At 39.3% G+C, this 27,039-nt stretch overlaps 1 protein-coding gene across 4 annotated transcripts in view; it reads left to right on the top strand.

Moving 5' to 3' along the window:
• PARD3B (par-3 family cell polarity regulator beta) overlaps positions 1-27,039 on the top strand; it is a 1,162,629-nt gene that overhangs the window by 973,467 nt on the left and 162,123 nt on the right. For 3 of the 4 annotated variants that reach the window (XM_003406115.3, XM_003406117.3, XM_003406116.3), the window contains one exon: positions 7,745-8,047. The exons of the other annotated variant lie outside the window; for it this stretch is intronic. In XM_003406115.3, coding sequence (XP_003406163.2) covers positions 7,745-8,047 — 303 coding nt within the window. The remainder of the gene's footprint in view (positions 1-7,744; positions 8,048-27,039) is intronic. 4 annotated transcript variants of the gene reach the window in all.

Raw genomic sequence — 27,039 nt, 5'->3', positions numbered from 1 at the left:
AGTTTGGAAGACTGGCCAAATGACTGGAAGAGAGCCACATTTGTGCCCATTCCAAAGAAAGGTGATCCAACAGAATGAGGAAATTATTGAACAATATCATTAACATCACACACAAGTAAAATTTTGCTGAAGATAATTCAAAAATGGTTCCAGCAGTACATCAACAGAGAACTGCCAGAAACTCAATCAGAATCAGAAGAGGACATGGAATGACAGATATAATTGCTGATATCAGGTAAACCTTGGCAGAAAACAGAAAATACCAGAAAGATATTTGCCTGTGTTTTATTGACTACACAAAGGCATCTGACTGTGTGGATCATAACAAATTATGGATAACACTGTGAAGAATGAGAATTTCAGAACACTTAATTGTGCTCATGAGGAACCTGTACATAGATAAAGAGGCAGTTGTTCGAACAGAACAAGAGGATATGGTGTGGTTTAAAATTGGGAAAGGTGTGCTTCAGCGTTGTATACTTTCACCACACTTATTCAATCTGTATGCTGAGCAAATAATCGGAGAAGTTGGACTACATGAAGAAGGACATGGCATCAGGATTGGAAGAAGACTTATTAACAACCTGTAACATGCTGATAATACAACCCTGCTTGCTGAAGCAAAGAGGACTTGAAGCACTTATTGATGAAGATCAAAGGCTACAGCCTTCAGTATGGATTACAACTCAACATAAAGAAAACAAAAATTCTTACAACTGAACCATAAATAACATGATGATAAATGAGGAAGACTGAAGTTGTCAAGGATTTCATTTTACTTGAATCCACAATCAACATCAATGGAAGCAGCAGTCAAGAAATCAAACAACATATTACATTGGGAAAATCTGCTGCAAAAGAACTCTTTAAAGTATTGAAAAGTAAAGATGTCACTTTGAGGACTCAGATGCACCTGACCCAAGCCATATATGTATGCTAAAGCTGGACAGTGAATGAGGAGGACTGAAGAAGAACTGATACCTTTGAACTATGGTGTTGGGGAAGAGTATTGAGTATACCTTGTACTCCCAGAAGAATGAACAGATCTGTCTCAGAAGAAGTACAGTCAGGATGCTCCTTAGAAAGGAAAATGGCGAGACTCTCTCACCTACTTTGGACATGTTATCAGAAGGGACCAGCCCCTAGAGAAGAACATTATGCTTAATAAAGTAAAAGGTCATCAAAAAAGAGGAAAACTCTCAAGGGGATGGACTGACAGAGCGCCTGCAACAGTAGGCTCAAACAGCAAGGTTTGTGTGGATGGCGTAGTTCCAGACAGTGTTTTGTTCTGTTGTACATAGGTTCGCTGTGAGTCGGTAGCGAGTCAAGGGCACCTAACAACAACATTTCTTTTCATAGTCTCCTGTTAATGCACATTTAGGCTATTTACCATTTTTCAGTATTATAACAGCACATTCGACTATATGGATCATAACAAATTATGGATAACGTCGCAATGAATGGGAATTCCAGAACACTTAATTGTACTCATGAGGAACCTTTACATAGATCAAGAGGCAGTTGTTCAAGCAGAACAAGGGGGTACTGATTGGTTTAAAGTCAGGAAAGGTGTGCATCAGGGTTGTATCCTTTCACCTTACCTATTCAATCTGTACACTGAGCAAATAATCCCAGAAACTGGACTATATGAAGAAGAATGGGGCATCAGGATTGGAGGAAGACTCATTATGTCATTATGCAGATGACACAAGCTTGCCTGCTGAAAGTGAAGACGACTTGAAGCTCTTACTAATGAAGATCAAAGACCACAGCCATCAGTATGGATTACACCTCAACATAAAGAAAACAAAAACCCTCACAACTGGACCAATGAACAACATCATGATAAATGGAGAAAAGATTGAAGTTGTCAAGGATTTTTTTTTACTTGGATCCACAATCAACAGCCATGGAAGCAGCAGTCAAAAATCAAACGATTCATTGCATTGTGTAAATCTGCTGCAAAGGACCTCTTTAAAGTGTTGAAAAGCAAAGATGCCACCTTTAAGACTAAAGGGAACCTGACCCAAACTATGGTATTTTCAATCACATCATATGCATGTGAAAGCTGAACAATGAATAAGGAAGACCGAAGAAGAATTGACGCATTTGAATTGTTATGTTGGCGAAGAATACTGAATATATCATGGACTGCCAAAAAAAAAAAAACGAACAAATCTGTCTTGGAAGAAGTACAACCAGAATGTTCATTAGAAGCAAGGATGGCGAGACTGCGTCTTACCTGCTTTGGACATGTTGTCAGGAGAGATCAGTCCCTAGAGAAGGACATCATGCTTGGCAAAGTACAGGGTCAGGAGAAAAGAGGAAGACTCTCGTCGAGGTGGACTGACACAGTGGCTGCAACAATGAGCTCAAGCATAACGACTGTAAGGATGGCGCAGGACATTCTGTTGTGTGTAGAGTCGCTATGCGTCGGAACTGACTCGATGGCACCTAACAACAACAACAACTATTTTTCACTATTATAATAGCACAAAATGTATTTTTTCTTTTTAATAATATCTGAGATTCTTTAGTTACAATACAGAAATTCATTCCATTTATACTTATTACCAGATAAATTTTGCCATCTTGTGTTATTTCTGTTTTACTGCTTCTTTTGTTTTCTGCTTTCAACTTTATGGGCTGGATTTTGTTTTGTGCATTTCTCCTCTGCTGATCGTTGTTCTTTTAGTGGTCATTAGTCATTATATTTAGTATACTTGGACCTCTGGTCTTTGGTTTTTAACTTTAAACTGTAACTACTGATGCCTGCTTTGAATTATGAGCAAATCAATACAGTTGGGTGATAATGGTAACCTTCTCCTAACTTGCTTCCTTCTTATTGGCTTCTGATTTTCATTACTGATATCATTTTATGTAGTTACATATTATAATATTTTTTCTTTAATTTTTTTCCCAAAAATGTCTAGCCCTAGTTTTGTATTTAGTAAACATGTTGATCTACTATAGACCTTTCACTTCACCACTTCAACAGGTTGACTTCATTTTGATGCAGTTCTTCATTGCTACATTTCATTTTTAAGTAGTTTTTCAATAAAGGCCCATAAGTGCTTTATTGTCTTGAGTTTTTCTTTTGCCTGTATTCTTGTTTGAAGGCAGCCTGAATTTGTAGATGAATTGATTTTTCTTCTTCTTGTAACCATACTTATGCTTAAAACCAAAAACCAAAGCCGGTGCCCTCAGGTCAATTCTGACTCATAGCGACCCTATAGGATAGGGTAGAACTGCCCCATAGAGTTTCCAAGGAGTGCCTGGCAGATTCCGACTGCCGACCCTTCGGTTAGCAGCCATAGCACTTACCCAGTACACCACCAGGGTTTCCTACTTATGCTTACCTCCCCAATCACCCCCTCCCAAAAAAATAATCACCATCAAGTCGATTCCATATCATGGAGACTCTATAAGATAGAGTAGGACTTTCCTATAGGGTTTCCAAGGAGCAACTGGTGGATTCGAGCTACTGACCTTTTGGTTAACAGCCGAGCTGTTAACCGCTGCACCACCAGGGCTTACTATCTGCAATAAACTCTAATGTTTTCCCTCGTATCATATTTACATTTTTAATGCTGATTACAGTCCACTAAATTTCATGTTCTATAGTATTTGAAATAAAAAAAAATCTGTGCTAAAATATAGTTTTAGATAATATGGACATAGTGATCTAAAGTTAGCAGCAGCTCTGATTCTGTATACTCTCTCAGAATACCTTCTTGCCAAATTTGTTGAGTGTGCTTACCCCTTGGGCTTGCTTTTTGTGGTCTTCAATTTAAGGAGAATAGATCATTCTGACAAGAGGTTAGCCTGCTTCTCAGTGAAGTCTCCTAAGTTATGCTCTGTTAACTCTTTCCATCACCAACAGAGCACATCGATGATGCATCTATCCTCCTCCCCATTTCTTCGCCTTCAGGGAAGGAGATCTGCTCAGAAAACATAAATCTCCTCTAGCACTGCCTCCTATCCATTCTGAAGTTGGATCCTCACATAAATTTATACCCAAATTCCAGGGGCCTACCCCCCCCTTTTTTTTTTTTTTTTTTTTACCCCTTACCCCCCAGACTATATTTTTCTAAGTACATTTTGTTGTCTGTACTGTTTGGGACTCTCTCCCTTATTTTGAGTGAAATTTCATTGCATAGTATCAGATTATGGCCGTCTTCTAACTCCATTGTAAATGGAATTTTCTTCTCAATTTCTCAATTGTTTATTGCTTTAAGATCTCAGGGATGGAAGTAAAGTAACCACATTTTTACTGAACTCGTTTATTATAATCTCCTGTTAGAGAGATGATGATATGATGAAAACGTTGTTGGAGGAAGATTATTCTAGCAACCTGTTAAAGCTCATTGCTGTTGAGCCTATTCCCACTATAGGACAAAGTTAAACTGCCCCACAGGGTTTCCAAGGAGCAGCTGGTGGATTTGAACTGCAGAACTTTTGGTTAACAGCCTGAACTCTTTAACCACTGCACCACCAGGGCTCCAGCAACCTGTTAAGGTATAGATTAAAATGGGGTGAAGTAACATACTAAAAGCTCTTAGAATAATCTAGGCCAGCATAATCCACTAGCACTTTCTGCATTGATGAAATTAGTGTATATTTACATTGTCCAGTTTGGTAGCCACTAACCACATGTGGATATTGAACAACTGAAATTTGGCTTGTGCAACTGAGTAACTGAACTTTTAATTTAATTAATTCACATTTAAATTTAAGTAGCTACATATGACTAATGGCCACGAAGTTGAACAGTGCAGATCTAGACAATATAAAGGCATGAACACAAGTCTGTGGCTGAAGAAGTAGAAATGAAAGAGGACATCCAAGAGGTGTTATGGAAAAAGAAACAACCATGATTTGGTAGGGAAGGGCAAAAAAAGGAGGGAAGATTTAAATAATTCAAAGGCAGCTGTGCTGGGGAGAACTTGGAAGCTGGTGGTCCCATCAGATAAAAGAGATATATATCAAGAGCTGTTATGAAAAGCAATTTGCTATCAGCTGCTAATCTAAAGGTTGGCAGTTTGAACCCACCCAGTGGCACTGCAGGAGAAAGTCCTAGAGATCTGCTTCAGTGAAAGTTACATCCAAAAAACCCTACCGAGCAGTTCTTTCTACTCCTTAACACATAGGGTTGCCATGAGTTGGAATCAACTCCATGACAATGGGCTTATATATATTTATTTTATTTAAAAAATAGACGTTTTATGAGATTGAGTTCCAGTTGGTAAGGGGACCTCCAAGTGGAAATAATTATAAACAATTACAAATTCTCACTGAATTTCAGGGAGGGAAAGTCAGAGTAACCAAAAAAAAAAAACTATTTCCTTGACATTTCTCTCTTGAGAGAGTTTCTTCTGCCTCCATACACCCCTTTACAGAGATTGCCTTGTCCTCCTCCACACAGGGAGACCCTGATATATGGCATAATAATGATGGTTCAGAGAAATTACTATTTCACCTACTGAGTGATTAATATGGAATTAGTTACTGAAGCACTCAGTGGTGCAAAGAGGATCAAGGAGGAATTTGGTTTTGTTTTAGAAAGGAAAAATAAAATGGTGCTTTGCATACAGGGAGTACTTTTCCTCTGAGAAGCTCTACATACTCAGTAAGCTTAATTAATGAGCAAACATCTAAGAAAGAAAAGTGATGAAATGAGAATCTGCTGGGCCAGATACCAGTGTTTTATTCCTGTGATTTTTAAAAATCAAGCTTGGTGTTTTCCGCTGCCATTAAATGCACAAGTGTAGCCCCGTGCAGCAGCCAGGAGATATTCATCTTTCTACTGAATGATTTCTCTTGAAGACACCCCACTTTATGAGGGAAAGCAACCACACAGAACCCCACCCCCTAACTTTATTGATATCCTTCGCTCTATTTGCAATGGAAATTCATCCCTATCATCATCCTGCAGCAAGCATTCTCTGATAATGGGGTCCGCACCGTCCCTGGGAAGATGGGTTTTGTTGCAGAATGAAGCAGGTTATCATCTTTATCAAAAATGATTCAGAACAAACATCCATGAATCTAGGTCTAACGTGCACTGAAAGGGAACGGGCAGGGCCCCTTAACCAGTGCCCTACTGTGTAATCTCACTTTCATCTTAATTTAAAATCCCTTGGAGATTCAAACTGCCTTTTGCAAAAATATAAATTCTTCTAATTACTTATGTGTAGGATATGTGGTTTGGCCTAGTCAAAAGAGAAATTTAATAATGTATCCTGGCATTTATTTTCATCTGTAGTGGCTTGAGGATAGATTTTTTTTTTTTTTGTCCTATACCTTCATTTTTTTGTTGTTACTGTTTCTTTCTCCCCTCCCCTATTTTTCTTCTCCTGTCTACTTCCAAAAAAAAAAAAAAAACAAAAGAGGAAAGAAAGAAAAAAATGCTGTTCTGCCAAAAGAGAAAATACGCTGAAAGATCCTTCTAAAGATTTTTACAAAGGGCCTGATGTTTTGTAAAATAAACCTAGCTGCCATGTGCAAAAACAGGTGGTTTTGTTTGAAGAGAAGATACTGAGGGATTTTAGTTTTTTGTTTTTCTACTTCCCATCCAGGTCCTCTATAGATGTTTCCGGGCCAGATCTTTTCCTTCTAGCCCAAAGCCCTCTCATATTCCCTGAGCCTAGGACTTCAGGTTTGTCCCATCCTTTCTTAATTTCTTCTTTATCCACCGGAACCAGCACCGTCTTCCTTCTCTGGTCTTCAACACCATGGCCATTGTTTACCTGGTGATGCAAGACCGCACTCCTCCCTCATTAGTGCCGAACACCTAACACCACCGGGATCACCATTGTCCAATAATATGCCACAGTGGCCTTTCCATTTTAACACATAACTGGGAATTTAGAAGAGCTGATCTAACACTTTCCAGATTAAACGTCAAAGTCTCAAAATTCAGATGGATTTGGAATCTACCTGAGTATATTTTTCTACTCCCATTCCCAGTAGTCTATGCCTTGGCACTGATTAGCAGCAGCGTTTTGTAATATCACTTAAGGCTCTAGTGCTGTGGGGTTCTGCCAGTAATGGTGTTTAATTCACTTATATGTGCCAATTCATCTCTGTCAGGAGCCTATTAATTTCTTCACTATTTTACTCTGTCTATAGCCCCTATCTAATGAGACAATGATCCCCATTTGTATAACCAAAAAACCTAGAGTCTCTTATAAATTACCTCTGGTCCCACTGCTTTTAGTAACCAGAAAGCCTCTGTATTTCTTTTTCATATTTAAATCAATTTTTGCAAGCTCTCTTCTTTAGAAGAATATACTGGAACTTCAAGGGCACCAAATAGTGAAATCATAGAAAAAGTGTAAAATTCTAATGGGCTCTTCAACATATACATATCCCTGCTCCACGGAAGACTTTCATAAAATCACATCAAAGATATTCTGTTCACACAAATACATCCCATTCGTAGAGACAGAATGTTAATGAAAATCAGCTTCTAACTCTGCAATCAGCCCAGTCACCAGTGGGCAAGATGTCAAAATACCTATAGCACTACTATGAAAATAAAAACCCAGTAACAAAGGTCAGGGATCTAAAATTAATCTATGGACTATGCCGTTGGCATTTCTGCATGATGTGATCTTGAGTAAACAGGAAAGTGACAGCTAAGAGACTGACTAGGAAGAGTTAACATCAATTCAGGAGACTGTTTCAGTATATTAGCATATAAAACTTACATGCATCTCTGCTACCTGTTTTACATTTCCAGGATTGGAGCAAAACATCAGGAGCTCAGGGAAAAGCAGGCAAGAGGTCTTGCTGATTACACTACCAGTGCAATTGGATCAGTGCATGACATGGATGATGATGAAATGGACCCGAATTATGCCAGAGTGAATCACTTCCGGGACCCATGTACGTCAGCAAGTATCTATAGGTCTCCATCTCCACCTCGTCCTGGACCACTTGGTTACCCTCGGGATAGTCGTCCACTGTCTCCAGAGAGGGACCATTTAGAGGGTCTCTACGCCAAGGTCAACAAGCCCTACCATCCACCGGCTCCAGCTGACAGGTAATGCAGCTTAGTGAAAGATGAATGTAGTTTTCACTTAGTAAAGTTCTACATCATCGCTACAGCTGAGACAGATAAAAAAGCATCCTTCAATCTATTAAGACTGAAATGACATGGTGCCTCAGACAAGTGCTGTGCTTTGACCTCCCATTAAGGTACCAGTCACCAAAAAATAAAGCAATAGCCAGTTATAAGGTGGCATGAATGAATAGTAGTAATTGAATACATGGTGCAACAGGGAGCAATTTTTGAAGGAATATTGTGACAGAGAACTAATGATGAGAACTTTGGAGGAATATTGTCCTTTCTCTTAACAGCCCCACAGTGAAAGCCTTTATCCAAGAAGATGTCATGATGCTTGGAGGTCAGGAGTCAGACAATAGAAAAGGATGACTCTCAAGTAGATGTATTGAGGTGGAATTATAGACAGCAGCAGAAGTGCCGGGGACTCTGAAAAGTAAGAGACCTGGGGATTTTATACTCACGGAATATGTAATCCTTTATGGATACTCATGGATGAGCAGAGGAAGAAAAGGAGAAATTCTTGGCAATAGGAGTTTGATGAAGTAGAGAAAGATAAGAGGTGACAAGGGCAACGATCCTTAGGTTTAGCAGCTAAGGAAAGAGATAATAGGACCATCTGTCAGTACAATTGCAGTAGGTAGGTAACATGATGATTCCAGCCCCGCCTCCTGCCAAAAGTAAAATGCCTCATCTCTTGAAAGTCTGATTTAAGACAGTTTTAGTCAATACACATTGTTAGGTGAGCCTTGGAGTTACACACACAAGGAATGGGTTGACTGACCTTGGCCCAACCTGACCATGGCTTGAAATCTGGAGAGAGGAGGTGGGGAGAAAGTGTCAATCCCAAAGAGCTCTCTTTCTAGATGAAAAAAAGACTTGTTTTCCAGATTTCTTTTGGTTCTGACAACCACCCAGACCCTATTAGTAACCAGCTTTTGTGTGATAGTGTGATATATTGCATATGTTTACCGTTTACGTTTCCCCAGCTGGGCGATATTATACACTTTCAATTAGGTTGGGGAGAGGAAGGGAAATCATGGCATTTTTATGCAGACTGTAAAGTGTAGCTTCACAAGACTGATTACCTTTCAGAGCCTTTCCAATAACCAAGTGGGAAGGAAGGAGCAATTCTTAATCCTTACTGTCAAGCTTTCAGGTTGATAGTATTAAAGAAAGATGGTCAAGTTTTTCTTTGGGATAAAATGAAAATATAAATTCCTATGACTGTGTGATACAGCCATAATAACGAAACTGCTAATTCAAATCACTGGTAAAAAGGAGGCTTTTTTCTCCCCAACCTTCATGTAGGCTTGAATGTTATCATGTAGTTATGAATACTAGGCATGAGTCTCTTTTGGCCCAGACCACAGTCAATCTGGAAACCCTGATGGTGTGGTGGTTAAGTGCTATGGCTGCTAACCAAGAGGTCAGCAATTCGAATCCGCCAGGCACTCTCTGGAAAGTCTATGGGGGCAGTTATACTCTGTTCTGTAGGGTCGCTATGACTCGGAATCGACTCGACGGCAGTGGGTAGTGGGTTATAATCAATCTGATTTTCCCTAAATCAAACAGGTCTTCATAGGAATCCTCTTTACATATGCCCATTGCTAGAATCCCCAGCACAGAGAGATTGTTTCTATGAACCTCCCAAGCTAGTATTTCCCAATACTAATTTCATGGAAAAAAATATAAGCATTCTATTAAAAAAAAAAGAAAGAGTTACTAGTCAAAAACATCTGGGAAATTCTAGGTTAGGCCACATAGAACAGGTTTCCTTCCTGCAGTCTTCTTATGCCCCAAGTATACTAATGTATGTTGTAAACGTCCAGGGGAAGCGTATGACAGTCAGCACTTACTGCTCCCTAAATTTTTGTCAGCAATTTCTTTTTTTTCCAGATCTTGAAGTAATTCTTTGGACCACTACTTAGGAAACTCTATACTAAGCTAATTTTCACCCATGTAGATTTAACCAGGCGTGATTTTTTTTAGAATAATCTTAACTGTAGCCACTCTAGAATAATATCAGGAAAAAATAAGTTATTTACTGCCCAATGTAGGATTATACATATCAGTAATAGTCTTACTTTTGGCTCTGCCTCCTTTGTATTAATAAATAAAGTTGCCTTTCATGGACTTTTAGGCTGTCACATTTTGGATAGTAGATCAAAGTGTGACTCTTTATACTCAGAATTATCTTTATTTTGCTCTTATCTTTAATTAGATTTAAGGATTACCCTGAAATCGTTCCTCACTCTTAAAGTCTTAAGGCAAGCAGTTTTTGTCTAAGCATCCAGTAAAGTTAGCTATCATCACCCTCGTCATCATTATTATTATCGTTACTGTTTTTGTCAATGAAATTCTGAACCAACCTGATCTTCCTAGGACCAGGTGAGTCTAGATGCAAACAAGATTGTTTTCCAGATTTACTCCAGAGTCTCAAGAAGAGAGTTGCTATGGTAGTGGCCCTATGTTCATAAGCAGGAGCTCTGAGTTCTAAGCCTACTTAGTACATTTCCAGTTAGAAGGTGCACTAATTAATGTGTTCATCTGTTCATCTTCACTCATTCAAGTATTTATTTGGCACCTATTGTGTTCTAGCTACTGTGCTAAACTCTGGGGATGATATAAAGGTGGCTAAGATATGGCACCAGTCCATGAAGAGGGCGTGTCTAGTTGGGGAGGAGGGAAACACGTATGGAAATGGATAATTGTGATATACAGGCAGTCCCCGACTTACTACGTATTCGAGTCACAATGAACCGCTCTTACGACATCCAGTTTTTTCATATCGTTAGTAAAATGCACTCTGTACAATGTGCACCACACAATTTGCTGATGTTATTATTCTCATGCCAACTTCCAGAGACAAATAAAGATCAGATTTAAAAAGGTACTGATAATAAAAGGCAATAATAATTAAAACTTAGAAAAAAATGTGGTGTTAGGTTTACATCAGAACCGACTTACCACGGAGTGGTCCGAACAGAACCGCATTGTAAATAAGTCGGGAAGGGCCTGCAATGTAAATAGCAGAAAACGAGGCTGCTAACTTCCCCTAGGCTAGTCAGGAAAGGCCTCCAAAAGGAGGTGATATTTGTACTTGTTCTGGAAAGTTCAATAAGAATTGACCAGGTACAGTGGAAAAATTGTTTTCCTTATAGAATAATTAGCATGTACAAGGCCAGAATTTCCTGAAGGAGTATGGTAAGTTAGGGAGCAAGGAGAAAGAGAAGTACGTTCCTCTTCTTATGGAGCTTCCAGGCTAGCGAGGATACGAAGAGTAAACCCACACTTAGAGCACAGTGTGAAAAGCAGTACTGTGAGGGAAGCACAGGGTAACTATTGGGGCTGGAGGTGTTGAGTTTGAGGCTCAAGGGGCAGCGTGTGCGGAAGCCTGGAGGTAAGAGGAAGCATGGTGTGTTAGAGGAACTAAAAAAATCTCAATAAAACAGAAACCTGACGTGAGAGGAGCAAATGGCAGAGAGAAAACTGGAGGGTCAGAGAGCTGGGCAGCAGGCAGATGACAGAGCCTTGGAGGCCTAGCTGAAGAGTTTGGACTTCATCCTGAGAGCACTGGGGCCAGGGCTGGGATAGGAAAAGGGTCACTGAAGGGTATTAAAGTAAGATATAATCCTGGAGCACAGTAAGCCATTGAATGGCATGGGCAGTTTAGCCTCACCTGTAAATGATACAACAGAGTGAAATGTTGCCTGGCCTGCATCAGCTTCACGATCGCTAACACACTTGAGTCCATTGTTGTGGCTACTGTGCCAGTCCACCTCAGCAAAGGTCTCCCTCACCCTCCCTGACCCTCTGCCTCACTAAACATGATGGCCTTCTCCAACGATTGATCCTTCCTGATAACGCGTCCAAAGCAAGCGAGTCAGATAATAGGTTCTGTTGTGATCTGCAAGGTTTTCGTTGGCTAATTTTCAGAAGTAGAGGGGCCACTGTTCCTAATCTGTCTGAGTCTGAAAGCTCTGCTGAAACCTATCCACCATGGATGGACTTGCTGGTATTTGAAATACCAGTGGCATAGCTTTCAGCATCACAGCAATACATAATCCAACACGATACATCAAACCGACGGACAGGTGATGTAAATAGGATTATTAATGACTTTGCGTGTAACGATCGTTAAACACGATTTTACATTTTATAATTATTTGTATTTATACTTATGCATGGAAACCCTGGTGCCTAGTGGTTAAGAGCTACGGCTGCTAACCAAGAGGTCAGTAGCTCGAATCCACCAGGCACTCCTTGGAAACTCTGTGGGGCAGTTCTACTGTGTCCCATAGTGTCACTATGAGTCAGAATCTACTTGACAGCAGTAGATTTGGTTTGATTTGGTTTTGTATACTTATACATACATGTTCAAACCTGGCCATAGTACCTGTCATAGATCTGTACCTTCTGGGAACATATCATGGCCCACAGTGGCTACCTAGTACAGGCAACTTCTGTCTCTTATCTTTGTGTTTCTCAGGGATTGGACCTAAATCTTCAATCCCTTTACAAAAACATGATTTATAAATGATTTATCTGTAAATGATGGTGGTTGAAAAGAAAAGCCCTGCCACCATGACAGAGACATATGTCTGGATTATAACGGCTGGTTCTTCCAGGATTTGAACATAGCATGAATTAAATCCTGTCCCCTGAAGCCTGACAACTACTTAGGGTTTATAATGTGTTAGTCTTCCACTGAAGCACCAATATTTAGGGCCCCTCACAGCACATAAACATTAAAGCTTTATGTCTGGAAGCAGATAATCCCAAGTAGGGTGATTAGATGTGTGTGGCACTTGCCACAGTTGTGGTTTTCCATTAGTTTGTGTGATTATTTGACTGTACTAGAGAGCGCCAAATTTGTTTGATCACACACACACCCTATCAGTAAAAAAATGTGCTGGTTGGTAAGCTTCCAAAATATGTATATAAATATGTATACTAAATGATACATACTTACTTACCTCACTAATATGTTATATGCATGATGAAATATACTAAATATAGAAATTAATAATAAGTAGAAGTTCTAATATTTTCTTCTTGCCCCCAAATGGAATGCATATGGCTCATTTTGGAGACCATTCATCTCAGCTCCAGGCTCCATGGGTATAGATGTGCCCAGATCTGTGTACACCTAGTTTTGCTTACCATTATCTCCTTAGCTCCTAGAGAAGTACAGTCTCTACTCAATAAGCATTTTGGGAATAAATAAATGATTTAACAGAATCATAGAGTTGGATGAGACCTTAGGTAGTCAACCCCTCCATCCCATTCAGCAGGGGCATCTCCCCCACGAAATCCCTTACAAGGTGTAACTCCATCTATGTTGGCATACTTCCAGTGACAAGAGTTCACAAGGCATCCTTTTTCACTTTCAGAGCACTCTAATTGATAGAAAATCACTTTTTATCCGTGTAGCATTCACCATGGATCTTGCATTGGCCTTACCTGGATGCAGAATCTAAGCCCCATTAACAGCCATTCAGATATTTGAAGTGACTTCCATGACCACCTTCATTAGCACTTATTGAACTCCAAACACGTGCTGGGCTCTGTGCTCAGAGCTAGCCTTACAAGGATGAAAAACACACACAGCGCCTGACCTTGAGAAGGTCATTGTGTTGTCAGTATTAGAATCAGTTCAGAGTAAACTCTTCCAGTTGCCTTGTTTTTTTGTTGTTGTTGTTATTTGCTGTCAAGTAGCTTCGACTCACGGTGACCCTGTGTACAAAAGAACAAAACGTTGCTCAGCCCTGCACCATCTTCATAATCATTGATATGTTTAAGTTCATTGTTGTGGCCACTGTGTATTTTCAGTGTGTTCAAGCCTAGGGGGCTTATCTTCCAGCACTATCTCAGACAATATTCTGTTTTGATCCACAGTGTTTTCATTGGTGAATTTTTGGAAGTATATTGTCAGGCCTTTCTTCCTAGTCTGCTTTATTCTGGAAGCTCAACTGAAACCTGTCCACTATGTGTGACCCTGCTAGTATTTGAAATACTGGTAGCTTCTAGCATCATAGCAATACACAAGCCACCACAGTATGACAAACGGACAGATGAGTGATGGCTCCAATTTTCTTAATCATTTCTTCTATTATAGTCTACTCCTGTAGCCCTCTTCGTAGCAGTTTCATGAATACACTCAGAGTTTATCTCTGCCCTCCTTTAAACATGGCAATCCAGAAGTGGACACAGTATTTAGATATGGCTGGAAAATCATGGAAACTAATAGTACTCTTGCATCCTTCTGTCTTAAAATCCTTTATATTTACTAATAAGCTTTTATATCAGCCATGTCATTATTGGCTTGAGTTGCACTTTTTAACTAAACTTCCAATTTTTTTTTTTCACCTAAGTTTCTTTCAAGCCAGATTCCCCAATATATTCTGTAAAATCCTGTATGTGTACTTTTTTTTTTTTCTTTTAATGTAGTATACTCTCTTTATTCAAGTTAAATATTTTCTTATTAGGGTTAGCCCTTTGTTGTAGACAATGAAGATTTTTTTTAAATATTGATTTTTGTCCTCCAGTATATTAGCTATCCTTCCTACGTTTATACCATCCTCATATTTAATCATTGCGTACTCATCCATGTCATTGATAAGAGCATTAATCAGTGTCAAGTACAATCCCTGCAACTCATTACCTGAGACCTCCGTTAATCAACATTCTTTGGAGTGTTCACTCAGTTATTAATCCAGTCTACTGTTATCCAGTCTGCATTCTCCAGATCATCCAAACATTGTGGAAGATTGTCAAATATCTTACTGATATTAAAGTATACCCTGTCTGTGAGAATTCCCTAATCTATCAGTCTGGGAACCCACATAAGAAAGGGAATTAATTACATGTTCTTGGTGAATCCTAGAGACTGCTTCTTTCTTTTCTTCCCCCCTCAGACATTCACAAGTAATGTGTCCTTTTAGATTTAAGGATACAAAATAAGAGTTTCTGTGGTCCAGTGCAATACTAAGCACTTAGTTATCTGCTTACTAAATATTTACTTCTTGGCTGATATACCTCAGCTGTGAAATTGAGGTGACAAATAGCTCAACACTCCAGTTAAGTGGCCTTGACTCCCCAACATGTATTCACCAGTGTTTATAGGAAACTTATTGAGCATCTATTATATTCCATAGGTCATACAAAGAAGTTTAGAAACAATCCTGACCCTCAAGGAACTCAGTCTAATAGCTGAAACCATCTCATAAACAAATAATTACAGTATGATAAGTTGTTTAGAAGAGAGATACAGACACAGGTATATTGTAAAAATCATGAGATTGCATACACACTCAATTTGAGAAGGACCTGAGGCTATAGATTGGTCTTTCTAGGACCTCGGGTAGAATTTGTCAATTTTTCAAAGCCTCAGTTGCCTCATTGTAAAATGGGAATAAAAGTATATATACCTCTTTCATATGGATTGTTTGAAGATTAAATGACATTATCCCAGTGCCTTCTTCAATGAATGTTGACTATAACTGGATAGGAAGGTCTTAGGACTATATATTCTAGCACTATATTATATATTTTGGGACCATATATTACGAAGGTCATTGGACTAAATATAACTGGTTAGAAAAGTTTTTTTTTTTTAGAAAGGTTAGTCATTGTATCTAGTTGTTGACCCTTACCATCACAGATTTGGGAACCAGTTAGATTCCATCTGTTCTATAGTCACATTGTTAATTTCTAACTCCAGCTAAAACTCCTGCCAATGTATTTCCATCATCAGAAACAAAAAGTGAAAACAGGAAAGACAGTGAGTGGGGAAAAAACTAGAAAACAGCTCAGATTTTGTTAGCTCTCCGTTATCATCTGCCTAAGTGGAGAAGACCGTAGTCATTACACACTGAACTACTTTGTCAATTGTTTGTTAAAAATTTTAAATCTTTAGATGGCCCTAAGTTTGTCATTGAGGCTAACACTGTCTTTTTCATATGTCACTTGAATGTCCGTTTGGTTCATAGTTACACTTAACAGTTGTCCACAGGATGGGCTAGCCCAATTTCTTTGGGTCCCAAAAGAGCTGTTAACAACACTGTGTCAAGTCAAATCCCAATTAACTGTAAACAGCAGAAAACCCTAAAGGAATGTAGATGGTCCAGGCCGGATAAAGCGGGCTTTTTTCATCTTTCTCCTTTGCCTTTCCCAGAGGTTAGGCCTTCTTCTTAATGTTACATCATAATTCTAAGACGGATGGTGCACCTCTAGGCCTCTTGTCCACTTTCCTGGGAGAAAGAAGGTGAAAGGGGCAAATGCCCAATGGAATATGCCAATCAAGTTCATCCCTTTTAAAAAGTTCCCCAGTAACTTCTCATTGGTGAAAACTGTATCGAAAGATCATGTCTTGTTGCAAGAGAATGCTGAGAAATAGTATTTCATCTTTCCAGGCAACAAATGCAAGAGAAAAAGGAGTTGCAAGTTGCTTTTAGGGAGTCATTCCATAGAATCCACCACAAACAGATTACCTCTAGGTGACTTCTTTATTTTTTATTTGTCACTTCCCCTTTAATAATGCAAAAGTTATAGATTAAGGCTACATAGCACTCTGGTCAAATATGTTCTTATTAACCCTCTGTAAGTGGCAAGCCCTATTGCATAGACACTCTCTTATAGCTCCAAAAGAAATATTTTTTATCTCAATAACTTCTAATATCACTTAACTAAGGTAACTGGGAGACATGCATTCTTAGTTTTCATGACCACTGAAAAAGCATGGTCTGGGAATTCTAAGATAAGGGCAATGAAGGATAGAAAAAGTGTTAACAGGAAAGCTTTGTAGTCAGGTGTGAACAGCTGGGTGTGAACATATCTTGTATTATTGGGGTAATGCAGGATAATTGGTATTTCTTTACCAAAGCTCTGTTGATTTTATAGCATCAGCGTCTCGTCGAACCGTAGCTTTGTCATGTAAGGCTTATGACTCTGTTGGTGTTTGTTCCCAGACTCTTTCTCTCTGAAGATTTTTCCAGTTAATTTTACTTTAGTTGAATGACTTTTTTTAGCTCTCCCTTCTGACTCATGGCTTTGTGATGCTGTGTGTAGGGACTCAAACAATGAATACAGTGGATTACTTAGAGATTGTTTTTTAGTTTCTACAAACAGAGCCAAAGCGATCTTATTTCAGTTTAGGAATCCCAGTGATAAACACCATTTCTTTAAAAAAAAAAAAAAAAATTTTTTTTTTTTTTTTAGAAAGTCAAAATTCATCAATTGTGCAAAGCAATCAGATTTTTTTTTTCCTCAGACCATATTGCCATCAATTTTTAAGTGACTTTTAAAAAATAATGAGAATTCTCTTAATGAAAGAATCTCTATGACCAGATAAGTGCAAATAGTAATTGGTATACCATTAACTCTACTTTTCTCTATCCCCTCTCTTTAAAACTTGATGTTCTCATTAATTTTTTTTTTTTTCCCCATCTACTGAGAGCCCTACTCTTGGGACAGTGGAAGTTATGTCGGCTTAACATGTTGGCTTCCAGTGTTGATAAATGTAGACAACCTTCTCCTTCATTATGTATGAACTAGGGAAAAAGGTACTCAGTGACCATTCATTTCCATGACAAACTACACAACCCATTCTCAGTCACTAGTACTAAGTGGGCAAGTCTGTCTGTAGAATGTTTGCCAGAGGGTTATGCTGATTTCTTAGAGCTGCCATTTAAGCATTGACATCAACTTATTTTCAAACCAGCAAATTGAACCCTAAGATATAGTCATCTAACTAATCTTGTTTACTAGGAGAAGATAGAAGGGGGTGTGCATAATGTTCTCATATAAGGAATACAAAGAGAATAGAGCTGAATACAGAGTCTCCTTCCCTCTAGAGGCATGTGGCTGATAGTTTGGAGTAGTAATGGTGATATGCTATGATAAGGGTGAGCCAAAGATGCTATGAAAGCACATGGGTGGGCACTGAATGCAGTTTTAAGTGGTGAAAGAAGGTTCTTCGAAGGAACCAACATCTTAGCTGTAACTTAAAGGACAGGTCGGGACTAGTTAAGCAGACAGAAGAATATGCACAAAAGCCCAAAGAGAAAACATGGTGCATTTAACGAACTGCACGTATTTCAGAAGGCTGGAGTATAGTGTCTTAGGACCAGTGGAAGACAAAAGATGAGTGGGAGCCATGTGGTTAAAGGCTGTCCAACCTAAGATAAATATTTAGACTTTAGCTCAAGGACAATGGGGAACCCTTGAAGCGGGGGTGACATGTTCAGATTTGGGCTTTAGAAAGATGACAGTAATCCTGAGGGGTAGGTATCTATTTCACAAATGAGAAAGTAAAGGCTTAGGGAAGTTAATAAACTTGCCTATGGTAACACGGGTAATAGGATAACAGCCAGGATTCCAACCCAGATTTGACTCCACAATCCATGCATGAGCTTTCAAGTATGGTAGAATTTTTAAAACTGCAGGTTGTAAAATCATTAGTCCACCTTGAAATCCATTTAGTGGGATCCATCAACGTTTTTTTGATAAAATAGGTAGAAAAGATCATTACAAAAATTGTAATAAGTAGAAGAATCATTTTATAATTTTTTGTTTCAGTTATATGAGCATATAAAATGCACGCATGTGTGTATGTATGTATATAGATACGTATGTAGCTGAATACGGGGACATGATACAAAATACATTTCTCACTATGGATTGCAGTCAAAAAAGTTAGAAGCCACTGAGCATGTGCAAAGGACATACATGCTGCTACTCACCTACCATTCTTCCTCCCACCTTTATGCACTCATTCATTCCTTCCTGTGTTTGTTCATTTCATGAAAACATATTTAATGCCTATTATGTACAAAGCACCTCAGTCAAGACTATGGCGATATGAAGACATATCAGAAGCCTTGGGCATTTACCTACTTCTCTGTAGTGGTGCTAGATTTACATTGATCTCACCACACTTACTCCAGGCCTCTTGTGACCTGTGGTTTGCATTAATCTATTAGGCTAAGCCACATACCTTTTCATTACACAATCTTTGCTGATGCTAAGGACAGATTCAAAACTGCCCTCTTTATAATTTCTATATTTAATGCAATGTGTAATCAAGAATAGGCTACTGTTAGGTCACCTGCTTTACTGTATTTATCTTTTAAAATAATAAATAATCAATGGGATGAGAAAGGGCAGTAAAAGACAGTTTTAATGTCAGTACTCATAAATATCCAACATCTTAAAGAGGTATTTTAGTATTTATATGTTTTGGAATACCCTCTCCTCTGGAGATCTGGCTGAGGATTGATATGAACCTATCCAAAAGTGGAATTCAGGAGTTATTGTTTGGCATAGACTTTCAATCGGTCGTGAGCAAGCATTCTGTATTCCCTCAAACTTCACATTACTTGGCCTCTCACTTTGCAAATTGCCAAGACCTCTGGATACCAGGCAGGGAGGGATATTCTCTTCAGTGCAGATGCAGTAGATGATCTGTGTCAAGATCAATAGAAGGCATGAGCCTTAGTGCAAAGGCTGAGTGGACATCTTATCCCACTCCCTCAACTGGTTTCTTCATGAAAAAAAAAAACAAGCCCAGAGGAGGCCAGGCAGGTTACATGCACACTTAACATCAAGAGCATAAGGTGTAATTGTGTCCTACATGGTAAGCTTAGCCTTTAAAGTCAGGTGCAACACAGGAATAACTTACAGTTAAAATCACCTTTGAAAATCCCTTAGACAACCAGAGAGTATTTGTTTCTGCTTCCTACCAGGCAGTTGTGGAGCCCTGATGGTACAGTGGTTAAAAGCTGAGCTGCCAATCAAAAGGTCAGCAGTTTAAATCCACCAGTTGCTCCTTGGAAATTTTATAGGGTCACTGTGAATTGGAATGGACTCTATGGCAACAAGTTTTATTAGGCAGTTGGGGCATATTGCTTTAATCTAGTTTTGGATTGAGATTGCTGAAAGGTGGGTTTCAGTTGTTGTGGAGCCTTATCTATTTCTAGGAGCCCTGGTGGCACAGTGGTTAAGCACTCAGCTGCTAACAGAAAGGTCAGTGGTTTGAACCCACCAGTGTCTCCAGGGATGAAAGATGTGGCAGTCTGCTTCCTAACTTTATTTCTAGTTTACCCTTATTCCTAGGGTGTAGACCTTCTGTGACCCTAGCTGGATTGTTTACCAGGCCCCTTCCTCCTTTGCAGGCCCTGAACTCCCAAGTTTCATCTTTCCAACTCAATAAGAATGTCAAAGTCTCTGCTTATTAATCCAAAAAACACAAAATAATAAATGTTGGAGAGGCTGTGGAAAGATTGGAACACTTCTACACTGCTGGTGGGAATGTAAAATGGTACAACCACTTTGGAAATCGATTTGGCACTTCCTTAAAAAGCTAGAAATAGAACTACCATACGATCCAGCAATCCCACTCTTTGGAATATATCCTAGAGAAATAAGAGCCTTTACACGAACAGATATATGCACACCCATGTTTATTACAGCACTGTTTACAATAGCAAAAAGATGGAAGCAACCAAGGTGCCCATCAACGGATGAATGGATAAATAAATTATGGTATATTCACACAATGGAATACTAAGCATCGATAAAGAACAGTGAGGAATCTGTGAAACATTTCATAACGTGGAGGAACCTGGAAGGCATTATGCTGAGTGAAATTAGTCAGTTGCAAAAGGACAAATATTGTATAAGACCACTATTATAAGAACTTGAGAAATAGTTTAAACTGAGAAGAAAACATTCTTTTGTGGTTACGAGAGGGGGGAGGGAGGGAGGGTGGGAGAGGGGTACTCACTAATTAGATAATAGATAAGAACTACTTTAGGTGAAGGGAAAGACAGCACACAATACAGGTGAGGTCAGCACAACTGGACTAAACCAAAAGCAAAGAACTTTCCTGAATAAACTGAATGCTTCGAAGGCCAACATAGCAGGGCCAGGGGTCTGGGGACCATGGTTTCAGGGGACATCTAAGTCAATTGGCATAATAAAATCTATTAAGAAAACATTCTGCATCCCACTTTGAAGAGTGGCGTCTGGGGTCTTAAACGCTAGCAAGCAGCCATCTAAGATGTATCAATTGGTCTCAACCCACCTGGATCAAAGGAGAATGAAGAACACCAAGGACACAAGGTGATTATGAGCCCAAGAGACAGAAAGAGCCACATGAACCAGCGACTACATCATCCTGAGACCAGAAGAACCGGATGGTGCTCGGCTACAACCGATGACTGTCCTAACAGGGAACACAACAGAGAACCCCTGAGGGAGCAGGAGAGCAGTGGGATGCAGACCCCAAATTCTCATAAAAAGACCAGACTTAATGGTCTAACTGAGACTGGAAGGACCCCGGTGGTCATGGCCCCCAGACCTTCTGTTGGCCCAGGACAGGAACCATTCCCGAAGCCACCTCTTCAGACATGTATTGGACTGGACGATGGGTTGGAGAGAGATGCTGGTGAGGAGTGAGCTTCTTGGATCAGGTGGACACTTGAGACTATGTTGGTGTCTCCTGCCTGGAGGGGAGATGAGAGGGTGGAGGGGGTTAGAAGCTGGCGAAATGGACAAGAAAAGAGAGAGTGGAGGGAGAGAGCAGGCTGTCTTATTAGGGGGAGGGTAATTGAGAGTATGTAGCAAGGTGTATATGGGTTTTTGTGTGAGAGACTGACTTGATTTGTGAACTTTCACTTAAAGCACAATAAAAATTATTAAAAAAAAAAAAAATCTCTGCTTAGCTTCTGAGTTTCCTATCCACTGCACTCTGCTCATTTTCTTCACATTTTGGTTCTGTAATACTGATCAATTAGAAATTATTTGCAGAGAAAAGTACCACAGATTACGGGGCTCAACTCAATGTGCTTATCAGCTCTTCAGGATTAATTTTACCCCTCAAGTCCTGGTTATCTTGGGAATTCCCCAATGTTTTCTGTCAGATTTTTTTCTTCAAGTTTGTCCAGCTTTTCTAGTTGTTCTCATGAGAAAGTAGGCTACACCATTTAAAGAAATTGAAATTCCCCATCCTTTTTTAATGTAAAGTCTTGATAGCCTCAATTTTTAGTTAATGTAGTTTGTTGTTATAAGAATTAAAATAACTAAAATATACGAAAGCAACATGCAAAGCGCCTGGAACATAGTAAGTACTCATAAATGATTTCAGATTTGAATCTAAATATACACTGACTTCGGAAAAGTGTAGAAAACATTAGTCCTCAGCTGTCCATTTTTTTCAAGTTGGTGCTTCTTGTTGAGGCCCCGCAGAACATCAGTTGCTCTCATGCTCTTGAGCATTGGTTTCTTGGGTTTCTTAATCTTACATCAATCACATTCCTAAAGACTACCTCTCCCTTCTGTACTCCTACTGGAACGTCCTATAGGCCACCCTCACTATTTCAGGGACCATACTTAGCAAGAGGGAGGATGGTTTTTTTTTCCTTCTTTTATAGTGCATGTTTCAGGATTCTACCACAGAGAACAGCAAATATGGTGGTGCTCAACTTCAGCCGTTTCTCTCATTATCTGTTTTCCTAAGTGTTCTTCCACAGCTTTTCACTCACTCCAGCTTTGTTCCAATGTCTTCCTTCTGGCAATGAGGCCAATTTTGAGGCCAACGCTGGAACATATAAGTTAGTTTATCTGAGCACTTTTGTGAGTGAAAACTAAGAAATGCCAAGAGAGAAAAGCAGAACCAGATCTAAGTGTTTAAGAAATGAGAAACATTACCATACCAACAGACTTGGATGTGCTTAATTCCAGTTTAGAGTCTAAATCTGAAAAACAACTTTTTAGGAGTGTGTATGTTTTCCATGTCTCAAAACTAATTCGCTGGAAAACATAGAAAATGTAAAGCAGTTGACTTCAGTAGTAATTTTCAGATCATTTGAGTGTAAATGAAGTTTTGAGGATGCAAGGTCCATATATTTCCTTCGAGGTAATTTTTTTCTGAGAGAGCATTTTTCCAAACTTAGCTATATTAGATAAAGTATGTCCAGAATCTGTTTCAGAGGGGAGTTTTAGGATCTAGAAGCATAAACTTTATGAGTATTTTCAAGACCAAGGATGGTTATACTGACAAAGATGATAATAATTAAATAATATTTATTATTTATATTACTTATAAATATTATTTAGTATGTTAAGTGTTACAATTAAATAATATTTATTACTTATAAATATTATTTAATTGTAACACTTAACATACACCCAGCTTTATCACACTTTACGTGCATTTTTCAACTATCTGTTTATGACTTCTCTTGAGGTTATCCTCTTTCTCCTAGTGGTCAATAGCATGAAATTTGCATGTGGGCAGACTTGGGTATAAATCTGAATCTCATCACTTCTGTGGTCCTTAGACATATTATGTAAGAGCTTTAAGTCTCTCTTCAGGCCTAGCGTGAAGATGATAGCATATCTAATAGAATGCTTTGAGCCTTGAGTAAGTTAATGCATGTAAAACCTGTAGCACAGCACCCAACTCATATTAATAAGCCCTCAGCAAATTTTAGCCATTGTTTTTTCTCACTTTTCCACTTGTCTTAGTCATCTAGTGCTGCTATAACAGAAATACCACAAGTGGATGGCTTTAACAAAGAGAAATTTATTCTCTCACAGTCTAGGAGGTTACAAGTCCAAATTCAGGGTGTCAGCTCCAGGGGAAGGCTTTCTCTCTCTGTCTGCTCTGGAGGAAAATTCCTTGTCATCGATCTTCCCCTGGTAGAGGAGCTTCTCAGGTGCAGGGGCTCCAGGTCCAAAGGACACACTCTGTTCCTGGTGCTTCTTTCTTAGTGGTATGAGGTTCCCAACTCTCTGCTTGCTTCCCTTTACCTTTATCTCTGGAGATAAAAAGTGGTGCAGGCCACACCCCAGGGAAACTGCCTTTACTTTGGATTAGGAATGTGACCTGGTAAGGGTGTTACAATCCTACCATAATCCTCTTTAACATAAAATTACAATCACAAAGTGGAGGACAACCACAGAATACTGGGAATCATAGCCTAACCAAGTTAATACACACATTTTGGGGAGGACATAATTCAATCCATGACACCACTGCTGTTGTTTGATGTACCTTCACTAGATCAGTCAGGTGGAGATTAGAAACACCTTATTTTTTTTTTTAGGAATATAAGAGGAGGGCATTGTAGGAACCACTGGTGATATATCCTGAGCCGGCTTAGCTCCCAGACCGGGGCTTAGGAAACATGGTTCTTTAATACTCGTTTGAGCTCCATCAAATATATTAAATTAACGAATCCCCATTCAAACAGCAAATATTTGTTGAGTGAGATTTGGACACAGTCCCTGCTATTATGGAACTTAGCATCTACCTGGGGAGACAAATATTAAATATTTAATTACGAGTACTCATCGAGTGCTACCAAGGAGAAGGACAGGGTACTGTAAATGTATTTGGTATTATGGAGGGTCAAGAAAGGATTCATTGAGAAAATGGCATTTAAGTTGAGATTTGCAGAGTGAGTAGTTAGAAGTGATGAAAGGGGCCTGAAAAGCGTTTCAGGCAGAACAGCAGCATGGGGGGAAGCCCTGATATGCAAAGGAGCTTGGCATGTGTGAGACAGAAAGCCCTCTTTCCAGCACCAGACAGAAGAAAAATAACTGAGGCTTAGTGACCGGACGTGTTAGTCATTTCTGCATGGGACCTTCCTTCTCACTGTTAGACCAAGAAGTGGCCCCTCCCCCCAGAGTACCCCATTTAGTAGGTCTAGAATGAGGCCCTAAAATTTGCATTTCTAACAAGCTGCCAGGAGATGCTGATGCTGCTGGCCTGGGTCTCATACCTGGCAAATCACTGGTTTAAGGTGTCTTTCTTCTTTCTACAGTTTGTTGGTCACCATTAGTTCCTTAAATCAGAGGAAAATGCTCAAGGAGTCCCCAAGGGGGAGATACAAAAATCAAAACTATACTTGGTGTATAACTGCCACATTTGCCTGATGGAAATCTACCTTGTTGTGGGCATGACATACCTCAACTGTGTTCCTAGTGCTTACTTAGCACATAGTAGTTACCCAGTATATGTTTATTAAGTTAATTGACCAGTGGAGGAATCACAGGATGGATCTAGCTCAGTAACTCAAGAAGTGAATTTTATACATTATTCTTTGGAAAACTGTCAGGATTCCTTTCAGGCTAAAAGGCCTTATAGAAGAATAAATTGTTGTCATTCTCTTGGAATACAGCCCAAGAAATTGCAGAGTTAAGATATGCTTGTATTTTAAGTACTTACTTGGATTAAAAACTGAATTGCTAACAGCATTACAAAATGCTAAGTTTGCTGAGACTCAAATTGTTTATGCGCATGTTTGGTTCAAAGTTCTTTCGTCAATCAGTGCATTTCTGTTTCTAATTACAGTCTAAATGTTTTTTGACACCTGCACATGTATTCTCAGTCAAAACCAGCTTCAGTAATTTGCACAGGTATATAGCTGAAACAATATTCCTAACCACCGGTGTGTTACCTGTGCCAAGTGTCTAACGAATTCAGAAGTACTGCACCTCAATTTGCATTTCAGCTCAGAGAAAGGCCTGCTATTTTTCCCATTTCCACTCTCACAGTGTTGTAAAACATGTTTAATAAACACTCTGACAATTTTCCTCACTCCAGGAGCATGGAGTTCTAGTAGATGATGCCACATAATTTTAATTTGTGATTATTTATGTTTGTTCTTGAAATCTCTGTATTTGGATAAAGGAAAAATAAAAGACCCAACATGACCATCATTTTTCAATGTCTCATGTTAATCTGGAAGTATATGACTGCCACCAATCAAATTCATTACAGGCTCATAGTCTAGTCCCTGAAGTTTGGGGCTAGTTTTGATGTGTGCCATCCATCACATCTCAGACGTGACCCACATCCTGGGTCATGGGTCAAAGCCTTCCAGCTATTGTGATGAGCCAACCTGAACAATTCTGTGTCCAGTTTTTACCTGGGACCTTGACCCTAGCTGACACCTATAGAATTGCAAGTGACTTCCCTGTAGGCTGTAACAACCAGAGTCCTAGTTAGAAAAAAAGTAATTTCATCATCAGCTGACAAGTATTGTTTTGGCCTCAAATATCCCTCTCTGCCACCTTCTTTGGTTTGAACAGGCTCACCTAATTGGGGTCAACCACAGAAAATGGATGTGCTGCTGGACTTGTCTTTTCTGAATGCCTAGCACTAAAGAATGTCTTGGAAATGACATTGTGTAGTCTTCATTAAACATAGATATTAGAGAATTTGAACAAAGGATCCAAAATATTGCAAGAGTGCATTTAATTAGAGGAACTCAACTGAGGTGAGGAGCATTTTCATACCTTTGGGCATTCACAGTTAACCATAGCCAGGCCAGGCATTATCTTTAGGCCCTTCAAAAGGCAGCAGAATGATGTTAGTGTCAACATTTCAGTGCATATTAATTCTTTAAAAAAAAAAAATTCTCATTTAATTTTAAATGCTAATATGCATATGGTTAATTAAGAAGCCAAAATTGGCTATAAGCTTGGTGAGCCCTGAGAACAGAGAGAGAGAGATCGTTATGCTTCTGCTCATGGTTAGCTATTTGTGAACTGGCTGATAATGTGCAAAATTAAGATTTCGTAAGTGGCATTTTAAATGAATGGTTAATGGCTGAAGATTAATTAAACAGTCAGAGTTGCTGAAAAGACGCTGTTAAAAATTATGTTTATAGGCCAGTCACTTGTGAGTTGAAACTGAAATCCTGATAGATTGTGGCCTTTCTGTTTACTGAGAGAGCATTTTAACAAAGCAGGCCTTCTCCAGGAGGAAAACCCCCCCATCTGCACACACCATGCAGGCGTTGTAGTAGCCTCAGGGATGTTCCTTTGGAGTAAAAGCTGCCAAATAGGAAAATGGGCCAGAAAATGTTTTATTGAAGGGATCGTCACTAAACCCTTCATCCCAGGTAACCAGGCATATTTTATTTCCTTCCTGCGTGCTGCACAGTTCTGAGTTAGAG

This window comes from Loxodonta africana, chromosome 6, assembly GCF_030014295.1.
Source record: "Loxodonta africana isolate mLoxAfr1 chromosome 6, mLoxAfr1.hap2, whole genome shotgun sequence".
Classification (NCBI taxonomy): Eukaryota; Metazoa; Chordata; class Mammalia; order Proboscidea; family Elephantidae; genus Loxodonta; species Loxodonta africana.
The sequence above is the reverse complement of the archived record's forward strand: the minus strand, read 5'-3'. Positions and strand labels throughout refer to the sequence as shown.